Source organism: Kogia breviceps, chromosome 3, assembly GCF_026419965.1.
Source record: "Kogia breviceps isolate mKogBre1 chromosome 3, mKogBre1 haplotype 1, whole genome shotgun sequence".
NCBI classification, from domain to species: domain Eukaryota; kingdom Metazoa; phylum Chordata; class Mammalia; order Artiodactyla; family Physeteridae; genus Kogia; species Kogia breviceps.
In genome coordinates this window covers 74,226,553-74,236,851 of record NC_081312.1, presented here as the reverse complement: position 1 = coordinate 74,236,851, position 10,299 = coordinate 74,226,553, and the positions used below count along the sequence as shown (strand labels likewise).

Sequence of the window (10,299 nt, the reverse complement as noted above, 5' to 3'; positions counted from 1 at the left end):
GCCCTCTACACTATGGGCCCAGGATGTGGCCCCTTTAAGGTGCTCGGACCCGGAGCCCCTGAACTTAGACTAAGTTGGGGATTGTGGTGGTAGTGTTCCCTGCGGGGAAATGATTGTCACAATTGCGGGCCAATAGGCATCATTATGGTCCTACCACGCTTGAGAGACCGTTTTCCAATTCAGTTTTGTTCTTTTTTTTTGAGGGGGAGGGACTGGAGAGAGGAGAGAGAGAGAGAGAGAGAAAGAGGGAGGGAGGGAGGGAGAGAGGGAGGGAGGGAGGGAGGGAGGGAGGGAGGGAGGGACGGCGGGGGGGGGGGACAAGGGGCGCGTGGTTTTCCCATCTCATCCCTGGAGGAGGGGCTGGAGCATCCCGGGCAGCCAATCAGAGACAGGCTGGGGGGGCACTTTGAAGAAGTTTGGGGAAAAAAGTTTGGAAAAGTTTCTATAATAACGAGGGGGCGTCCGGAGGGAGGCGGCAGCGGCGGAGGAGGGGGCGTCTCAGAGAAGGGAGGGCGGGAGCCACGGGTCAAGATACTGCAGCCTCCTGAGATTCCCCCCTCCCACCCAGGCCGAGACCTGGGGGCTCTGGCCGGATCCATGGGGGCAGCAAGCTGCGAGGATGAGGAGCTGGAATTTAAGCTGGTGTTCGGGGAGGAAAAGGAGGCCCCCCCGCTGGGCGCGGGGGGGTCGGGGGAAGGTCAGTGCGGGGCTGGGAAGGGGTCTTGGGATCCGTGAGGGAAGGGCTCAGGGATCCTGAGTCTGGGGACTTTCGGGCAGAGAGCCTGGGGTGAGAGATGAGGGGCCTAGAGGTTGAGGGGAGGTGCGGGGCTCGGGGGTCTGCGGAGGTGAGGCTGGGGACCCGGCACCACTTTCTCCTTTTTAGGTCGTGACTGGGGTGGGGGTGGGGGGTGCCGTTGGCTGCGCGCCGCCTCTCGGCTGGGCTGTCACTGGGATGCGGGGCGGGCGGGAACAGCGGTCCCGAGAGCCCCGAGCGCTGCCAGGGAAAGGGGAGATTGGGCTCCGGAGCTTGCCCCTTGGGGACCGAGCCCCGGGCCCGCAGATGGGACGCCGGGGGCTGGGGGCGCTCTCAGGCCCAGCCGGGGCGCCCCTCCCCCTCCCCCGTCTGGCCGCAATGAGAGGCAGATGGCGGGGATTGAGCCGGGGGCGGCGGCCGCCGCTCGCACGGAATCCGCGCAGCCCGCGCCACCCCCTCCCTCGCCCGGCCGGCGCGCGGCACCCCTCCGCTGCACCCCCGCCCCCAGATTGGGGGGAGTGAGGGAGGAGCCACCTTCCCTTGTCATCACAGCCCTGGAGCCCCCCTTCCCCTGGCCACCGTTGCGATGGCAACTGGGGCTCCTGCCAGCGCCGTTTGGGGGTTTGGGAACCGCTGCTAATTGGGTTCATGTGTGAGTCGCCCCCAGCTCAGCCCAATGCTTCCTTAAACACGCCTCCAGGCCCAGCTCCAGCCCCTCTCGACCCGCCTCCTTTACCTTGAGACCCGCCCCGTCTGGTACCCCAGGTCCCAGGGCCAGGAGCTCAGAGTGTGAGGTTCTCTGCGTAGGAGAAGACCTGACATGTCTGGCTCCATCTCGTCCACCTTCCCAAGGCCAACTTTGCTTTTGTCTTTGTGGCTCTGAAGGGCATCTCAGAGACCTCTCTGCTGAGGAGGGGGCAGCATACCAGACTTGGGAGGCTGCCTGTTCAAGGAACCTAGACATCTCACCTGTTTCTCTCTCTCCCCATCTCCTGTGACATCCCTCTCTCTGTCTCCTTCCCTTCCCATTTTGACAGAACTGGACTCAGAGGACACCCCACCATGCTGCCGTCTGGGCCTGGGGGAGCCCCCTCCCTATGGCGCTGCCCCTATTGGCATCCCCCGGCCCCCACCCCCTCGGCCTGGCATGCACTCCCCACCACCCCGCCCAGCCCCCTCACCTGGCACTTGGGAGAGCCAGCCAGCCCGGTCAGTGAGGCTGGGGGGGCCGGGAGGGGGCTCCGGTGGGGCTGGGGGAGGCCGTGTTCTTGAGTGTCCCAGCATCCGCATCACCTCTATCTCTCCCACTCCTGACCCGCCAGCTGTGCTGGAGGACAACCCAGATGCCTGGGGGGAAGGCTCCCCCAGGGATTACCCCCCACCAGAAGGCTTTGGAGGCTACCGAGAGGCAGGGGGCCAGGGTGGGGGCCCCTTCTTCAGCCCGAGCCCTGGCAGCAGCAGCCTGTCTTCCTGGAGCTTCTTCTCAGATGCCTCCGATGAGGCAGCCTTGTATGCAGCCTGTGACGAGGTGGAGTCTGAGCTAAATGAGGCAGCCTCCCGCTTTGGCCTGGGCTCCCCACTGCCCTCACCTCGGGCTTCCCCTAGGCCGTGGACCCCTGATGACCCCTGGAGCCTGTATGGTCCGAGCCCTGGAGGCCGGGGTCCAGAGGATAGCTGGCTACTCCTCAGCGCTCCTGGGCCCACCCCAGCTTCCCCACGACCTGCCTCTCCATGTGGCAAGCGGCGCTATTCCAGCTCGGGAACCCCATCTTCAGCCTCCCCAGCTCTGTCCCGCCGAGGCAGCCTAGGGGAGGAGGGTCCTGAGCCACCTCCAGCACCCCCATTGCCTCTGGTCCGGGACCCGGGCTCCCCTGGCCCCTTTGACTACGTGGGGGCCCCACCAGCCGAGAGCATCCCCCAGAAGACCCGGAGGACTTCCAGCGAGCAGGCGGTGGCCCTGCCTCGGTCTGAGGAGCCTGCCCCATGCAATGGGAAGCTGCCTTCGGGAGTAGAGGAGGCCGGGGCTCCTCCCAGTGGTCCTCGGAAGGAGGTTGCTGGCATGGACTACCTGGCAGTGCCTTCCCCACTGGCTTGGTCCAAGGCCCGGACTGGGGGACACAGCCCCATCTTCAGGTGAGGGTTGTGTCTGACACCACTGCTGTCTCCAGTCATCTCACCCAGGGAGCAGGAGGGTCAAGGGATGGGTTTGAAGAAAGGTCCTAGTTCTGTGTCCTTGGCATTTCAAAAGAGAATCTCCTACCGCAAACTACTCAGTTTTAGGGAAAATTTTAAAAACGCACCCCCTTTGGACAGATGATTTGCAAAAGGACAGTCACTCCCTGTGGATCAATTAGAAAAAGCCCCTCCAGCCCCAGAAAGACCATGTGGGTAAAGGAGGAGTTCCTCTAGGGTGTCCTCCACCCCCAGCTCTGTGCTGGAACATGGGCTGGATTTCAGCCCTACAATGGGCAGCAGGAAGTCTCCCTTCTCTAATTCAATTTCTAGGGCCTGACTTGTGACTTAAAAGTATACCTGCTAGCGCTTCCCTGGTGGCGCAGTTGTTGGGAGTCCGCCTGCCGTTTCAGGGGACGTGGGTTCAGGCCCCGGTCCAGGAAGATCCCACATGCCGCGGAGCGGCTGGGTCCGTGGGCCATGGCCGCTGAGCCATGGCCGCTGAGCCTGCGCGTCAGGAGCCTGTGCTCCGGAACGGGAGAGGCCACAACAGTGAGAGGCCCGCGTACCGCAAAGGAAAAAAAAAAAAAAAAAAAGTATACCTGCTAGATTTGAATAAAGTAGCTTGTATTTGCAAGTCAAAGAATTCACATTAAACCAAGCAGTTCTTGCTGTTCTTCTACACCTTTCACCCTCAAAGAACCTTGTCCATTTCAATAATCCTAAACCTTGGATGTCAGATCAAGGTGGCTCCATCCAGAAAAGTCTCGCTTAGTTGTTTCCAGACATTGCCAAGTATCACCTGGGGGCAATTACCTGTTGAGACTCCCTGGCCTAGGGTATCTGGGTGCTCACTACAGGAAAGTTGCAGATCCATAACCCCCAGCTCTCTGGAACCCACCTGTCCAGCCCCAGCTAGTGGAAAGGGCGCTGGTCTGGGAACGGATGTGCTCAGTCCCGGCTCTGTCAGTTGCTGGCTTGCTTAGCCCTCTGTGTTCTACCCTCAGTTTCTTTATTTGGGCTTAACAAATTAACAAAGGGGTTAATTTCTGAGACCTTTTCTGGTCTGAAATTGTGCTTCTTCTTTTTTTTTAAAATGTGGGATCTTAGTTCCCCGACCAGGGATCAAATCCATGACCCCTGCAGTGGAAGGGCAGAGTCCTAACCACTGGACCACCAGGGAAGTCCCTGAAGTTGTGCTTCTTTACTTGACTCTTCGTATCCAGGCCTGGGGGTTAAACTGGGCTTGGGGTTCCTCTGTATCCAGACCCTGTGTTCAGAGCTGGGAAGAAGGCAGTCTCAGTCCTGGTGCCCATTTACATACCCTCATCTCAAGGGGCTCTGAGGGGTCTGTCCCCCATCTCCCCTGCTTCTGGACTTGTGGACTGTTTTACTTCGGCTATAATTTTCTTTCTCCCATACCCACCGCCACTTCCTCCCTCACATCCTGGGGAGCTGGGACCCAGGGCTGCCCTGACTGGGGCGTGAGGCTGCGGGTGATCAGTGCTCTTCTCTCTGTCTCTGTCCAGGACCTCTGCCCTCCCCCCACTGGACTGGCCTCTGCCCAGCCAGTATGAACAGCTGGAGCTGAGGATCGAGGTGCAGCCCCGAGCCCACCACCGGGCCCACTATGAGACAGAGGGAAGCCGGGGAGCTGTCAAAGCTGCCCCTGGTGGTCACCCCATTGTCAAGGTAAGGGGCAGAAACCAGGCCTGGTAGCCTCTCTCCCCTCCAGTCCCAGATCCCTGCAGATGGGCTCCAGCTGTGCAGACCCATGGCACTGCCCTTTCCCACACTCCCTCTCAGCAATGACCCTGCAGGCAGCCTGGGGGAGGGACTGGTGTTAGGGGAGGAACGGTGCACTTCAAGGACCCGGATGTACTTTCTACTCCTCTGTCCCTCCACCCCCCTCCACTCATCCCATGGGACACCAGCCTTATGTCTACTCTGGAAAATGGTGGCCTGCCAGATGTGGGGGAGGGGTCAGGCTGAGGCCAAAGTTCACTGGGAGTTAGGTTGTCTCTGTTGAGTTGGGCCAGTCTCCCTTGAAAGATTTTCCCCTTTGCCCAGCCCAGTTTGGGCCTCATTCCAAGAAAAACACTGTGAACTCCAGGCCACGTTTTCACCACAACTGGTGGAGAAACTAGTGCCCAATCCCCCCTCTGGAAATCCCTTCCAGGATATCCTTTATCTTTCACTCCTCTCCAGGGGTGGACTGAAAACTTAGGGATGGATGAAGGATGAGACAGTGGGGATTTCAACTGGGTGGCCTGTGTCTCCCTCTTCTAGCTCCTAGGCTACAGTGAGAAGCCACTGACCCTACAGATGTTCATCGGCACCGCAGATGAGAGGAACCTGCGACCTCACGCTTTCTATCAGGTGCACCGTATCACAGGCAAGATGGTGGCCACGGCCAGCTACGAAGCTGTAGTCAGTGGTACCAAGGTGTTGGAGATGACCCTGCTTCCTGAGAACAACATGGCAGCCAAGTAGGTCCCCACTCCACTTCCCTTTATTCTTCAGGCCTGAGGACTAGCCTTTTCCATGGGGTCTAAGCTAGGTCCACTCTTCCTCTCCCCAGAAGAGTTAGACATCATCCCTAGGAGGTGTCAGGCGTTCTCACTATCCAGAAGAGGACTTTGGGGCTGGGGAGCACTCTGGAGAGGCCACCTCTGGGTTCAAATAGCCCCCCATAGTCTCCCAGAGAAGGTCATTTAGGGCTTTGGATGGAGGGTGATTCTGGCATCAGCTGGGAGGGCTTGCCTTCCATTCTTGGCTTCAGCATTGACTGTGCCGGAATCCTGAAGCTTCGGAATTCAGACATTGAGCTGCGGAAGGGTGAGACGGACATCGGGCGCAAGAACACACGCGTGCGGCTGGTATTCAGGGTACACGTGCCCCAAGGCAGCGGGAAGGTCATCTCGGTGCAGACAGCATCGGTGCCCATCGAGTGCTGTGAGCAAAGAAGCCCTGTAGCATCTCTCTGTCTCTGGCTAACTTCTTGTCTGTGTGTCTGTCTGCCCATCTCCTCTGCAGAATGTGCGGTGCCCTGCTGGTCCTGGGGACACCTGTAAAGGACCCAGCCCTTATTTCTATCATGGATGGGCTGGGGGAAGTGTTCTACTTTGCCCCTGCTGCAGATTGTGCCTCTGGGTTGGACCAGAGCAACCCTGTCCTCCATCTGCCCCTGGGTATCCCCCATGTATTTGTTTGCATAGCTTAGGCCTACCCTGTTCATCTCTCTCTTTCTGCCCAGGAGTGGTTCCTTACATGGTCTGTGTGACCCCAGGGAGACCATTGTTTTTCTTGTGTGTCTGCTTCTGAGGAGGGCTCCTCCAGGGCCCTGTGACAGTTATTCTAGGGAGGGTTGGGGCACAGGAGGCTGTCCTCTCCATACCAGCCAGCCAGGCCTTTCCCGCACTGCTCTGCAGCCCAGCGCTCAGCTCAGGAGCTGCCCCAGGTGGAGGCCTACAGCCCCAGTGCCTGCTCCGTGACGGGAGGGGAGGAACTAGTGCTGACTGGCTCCAACTTCCTGCCAGACTCCAAGGTGGTGTTCATCGAGAGGGGCCCTGGTGAGTATCTATGGGGAGCGGGGCAGGCAGGCAGGAAGAGCTTGGAACGGGAGGGTGAATGATCTCTGGCACTGTCTCTAAACTAGCAAGTTGAGCCTCGATTTCCTTTTCTGTAAAATGGGGCAGATAGACTGCTCGTCCTGTTATACTGTCTCCTTCCCACGAGTGCTCTAGGCATCTGAAACGCTCAGGATGGCAAATAAATGTAAGAAATACACATTCTTTTATTAAGGAGTCAGCTTTGAGCTAATTTACCCCCATGTGGCTGGGGAAGATGAGAAGGGAAGAGGTGACTTATACCCTCACAGGTGGACCCGGAGCCCCTCCTGAGTTATGGGACTGGCAGCACAGCTATTATTACAGGAGGCTGTGAGGTGCCCCGGAATAGAGCTGCCAGGGTGGAGAAGGGAAGACTGAGGGGCCCAGGTATACTCACCAACCTGAGGCCTCTGCTCTCCCCAACCCTGCCCACCCAAAGCCCCAGCCCTATCCTCAAGTTTAGCGCCCTAGGACCATATCAGAGCAGAGTCAGAGGTTCTGGGTCATGAGACTTGGGGTCACATAGCCTCCCTTCAAGCTGAGACCCTTTCCTGCCCCTGAACTTCTTTCCAGCTCTGTCATAGGAGGGGATGTTTAGAGTTGCTCGAGAGGGTTCAAGAGTTGTTTCTTGTCCCTGGACTGGCCGTGCCATTTCTCTTGGCCTCAGCTTGTGGCTCTAGATCTTGGAGACCGTTTTATTTTATTTTATTTATTTATTTTTTTTGCGGTATGCGGGCCTCTCACTGTTGTGGCCTCTCCCGTTGCGGAGCACAGGCTCCGGACGCGCATGCTCAGTGGCCATGGCTCACGGGCTTAGTTGCTCCGCGGCATGTGGGATCTTCCCGGACCAGGGCACGAACCCGTGTCTCCTGCATCGGCAGGTGGATTCTCAACCACTGCGCCACCAGGGAAGCCCTTGGAGACCGTTTTAAACCCTGCGTGTCCTATTTGGTTGAGAAAACATGCAGCGGGCTCGTCTGTGAGCTAGGCCTTGTCAGGACCTTCTGAGTCTGGCCTTGGCTCCAGCAGGAGGGGAAATGGCAGAGGCCTGGGCACGGGGCAAGGGGTAGGTGCCGTGCGGCTGGGCTGGAGCTCCCTGTTCTTCCTGCACAGATGGAAAGCTGCAATGGGAGGAGGAGGCCACAGTGAACCGGTTGCAGAGCAATGAGGTACCCATGTTACTAGGGTCCCCCCTGTGGGTGGAAGTGGGGTGGGAGAAGTCAGGAGATTCTCAGCCGGCTCCCTTGTGCTTGGGAGTGGACTCCAGTAGCTACCTGTTCTTTTCTAGAGGAGGCAACCTGGCCACTCTGGAAGCAGGGACACCTCTAGGGAATGAACTTTGCTCCTTTGTAAATGGAAAAAGCCAGGAGGTGGAGTTAGGGTACTCAGAAGGGCTGGGCTGAGCCTAGATCCCTGAGGGCCCCCTGCCTCATCCTCTGCTCTTCCCCAGGTGACGCTGACCTTGACCATCCCTGAGTACAGCAACAAGCGGGTGTCCCGGCCAGTCCAGGTCTACTTTTACGTCTCCAACGGGCGGAGGAAGCGCAGTCCTACCCAGAGTTTCAAGTTCCTGCCTGGTGCGCTCTGGAACAGCCCATGGTGGGGGGATGCGGATGTGGGGACCGCTGCAGGTCCACAGGGATATGCAGTGCCCCATGGTGGGGGGGGGGGGTCAAGGGAGGGATGAGACCTAGGAATAGAAGAGACATAGGGTTGGAGAGTGTGCGGCGGGGAGACTGCCAGCCCTCTCACCAGCGTGTCCTCCTTTCCATCCGCCCAGTGATCTTCAAGGAGGAACCTCTACCGGACGCATCTCTCCGGGGCTTCCCTTCAGCATCGGGCCCCCACTTTGGCTCTGACATGGACTTCTCACCACCCAGGCCCCCCTACCCCTCCTATCCCCATGAAGACCCTGCTTATGAAACTCCTTACCTGTCAGAAGGTTTCAGCTATGGCACGCCCCCTCTGTACCCCCAGACGGGGCCCCCACCATCCTACACACCTGGCCCGCGGATGTTCCCTGAGACTGGGGGTACCACAGGTTGTGCCCGCCCACCTCCAGTCTCATTCCTTCCCCGGCCCTTCCCTAGTGACCCCTATGGAGGACGGGGCTCCCCCTTTCCCCTGGGGCTGCCGTTCCCTCCTCCAGCCCCCTTCCGGCCTCCACTGCCTTCATCCCCACCACTTGAAGGCCCCTTCACTCCCCAGAGCAGTGTTCACCCCCCACCTGCTGAGGGATACAATGAGGTAGGGCCAAGCTATGGCCCTGGGGAGGGGGCTCCGGAGCAGGAGAAGTCCAGGGGTGGCTACGGCGGCAGCTTCCGAGACAGTGTCCCTATCCAGGGTATCACGCTGGAGGAAGGTGGGTGTGGGACCAGGGGCTGCGAGTGTGAGTGTGTGCAAGAGATTGCTCTGCATGTTTGCTGAGGGCTAGAGCTTGGCTTCCCAGAGGCTGGGCCTCCGTGGTCCCTCAGGGCCAGCTGGAGGGCCTAAGGAGGCCAGTGCTTGGTGCGTGTGGCCAGTTGAATCCAGCTGAATTCTGAAGGGGGCACAGAGTACCTTCCTAACCTTTCTGCTGCCTCGGCCCTTGGCCCCAGATCACAAAATCTCAGGACTAGAAGTACTTGCAAGATCATTCAATCTAGCTCCCTCAATTTGCAGATTCAGGCAGTGAATTTCAGAGAGGGGCAGTGGCTTGCAGGTGGCCCAGCCAAGCACGTTTTCCCTCGCCTCAGCTTCCCCCTAAACCTGGTGAGAGTGGTCTGGATTGGTGATGAGGAGCCTTCCTATTTCCCCTCTCTTTCCTCCCACTGGCTACACCCACCTCCGGCCCTGCTGACAGCGATTGCCCTGACGCTGCAGGCCAAGCCAGCAGGAGGGGGCTGTACGGGGACCTGAGAACCCACGTGGATGGAGTTCAGCAAGATGTGATTGAGAGCAGGGGTCAGGACACAGTGGGGAAACTGAGGCCCAGTGGTAGAGAAGCCAGTGCAGGAGGAGCCTGGAGGCATTCTAGATGGAGGCCTGCCTGGAATGGATTGGGGGTCTCTGGAAAAGGAGGCGACCTGCCTCTTGCCCAGTCTCTCAACGGCCCCTCCTTTACAGTGAGTGAGATCATTGGCCGAGACCTGAGTGGCTTCCCTGCACCTCCTGGAGAAGAGCCTCCTGCCTGAACCATCGCCTGGCCCCCACTCCCCCCTGCCCTGCCCACTTTCCCTTCCTCCTGGGATGGTGGTTCCAGAGGCTTGGGGGCCAATCTGGTTCCTCTTTCCCCAGTTTCTTGCCTGCTCTCCCCTGCCCTCCCTTCCCTCCCCTAGCTGAGGTGTGGCCCCTGGGGCCTGGTGCTGCCTTGGAGGGCTGGGGGCGGGAGAATGTGGAGGACTGGGAAGGGGGTGGACCCTGGGTGGGGACTGGGGAAGAGGACTGGAGGACTGCCGGGAGTGAAGGCCATGTCTAGATTGTGTACAGACCACGTGCTGGGAGGCGGGGGACAGGTTGATGGGTAATAAACTGCTCGCTGACTAGTGTTTCAGGCTCCAAAACTCTTTGGAGAGAGAGATGGGGCAGCTTACTCTAGCCCTGGCCAGAGGAGGCTTAGAACCTGGAAAGGGATGGGACGTGGCTGGGAAGGTTGCATCCCAAAGAGTATCAGTGCAAGGGGGTGGGGAGGGTTTGAAGGGTCCCAGAGGCTCCCTAACCGGGGTGAGGTCGCAAGCCAGGGTTTGTAGACCTCTCCTCCCTGGGGATTCAGATTCCTTTAGG

The 10,299-nt window shown here is 59.2% G+C and overlaps 1 protein-coding gene across 1 annotated transcript; it reads left to right on the top strand.

The window, feature by feature from the left end:
• The first annotated feature begins 398 nt into the window (after window positions 1–398).
• On the top strand, window positions 399–10,064 carry NFATC4 (nuclear factor of activated T cells 4). Its single transcript, XM_059058442.2, has 10 exons — window positions 399–697; window positions 1,792–2,887; window positions 4,456–4,618; window positions 5,216–5,415; window positions 5,709–5,881; window positions 6,358–6,498; window positions 7,651–7,706; window positions 7,988–8,114; window positions 8,318–8,899; window positions 9,643–10,064. Exons 1-10 carry the CDS (start codon window positions 598–600, stop codon window positions 9,708–9,710), a joined length of 2,706 nt encoding a protein of 901 aa, XP_058914425.1. The 5' UTR covers window positions 399–597; the 3' UTR covers window positions 9,711–10,064.
• The last annotated feature ends 235 nt before the right edge of the window (window positions 10,065–10,299 follow it).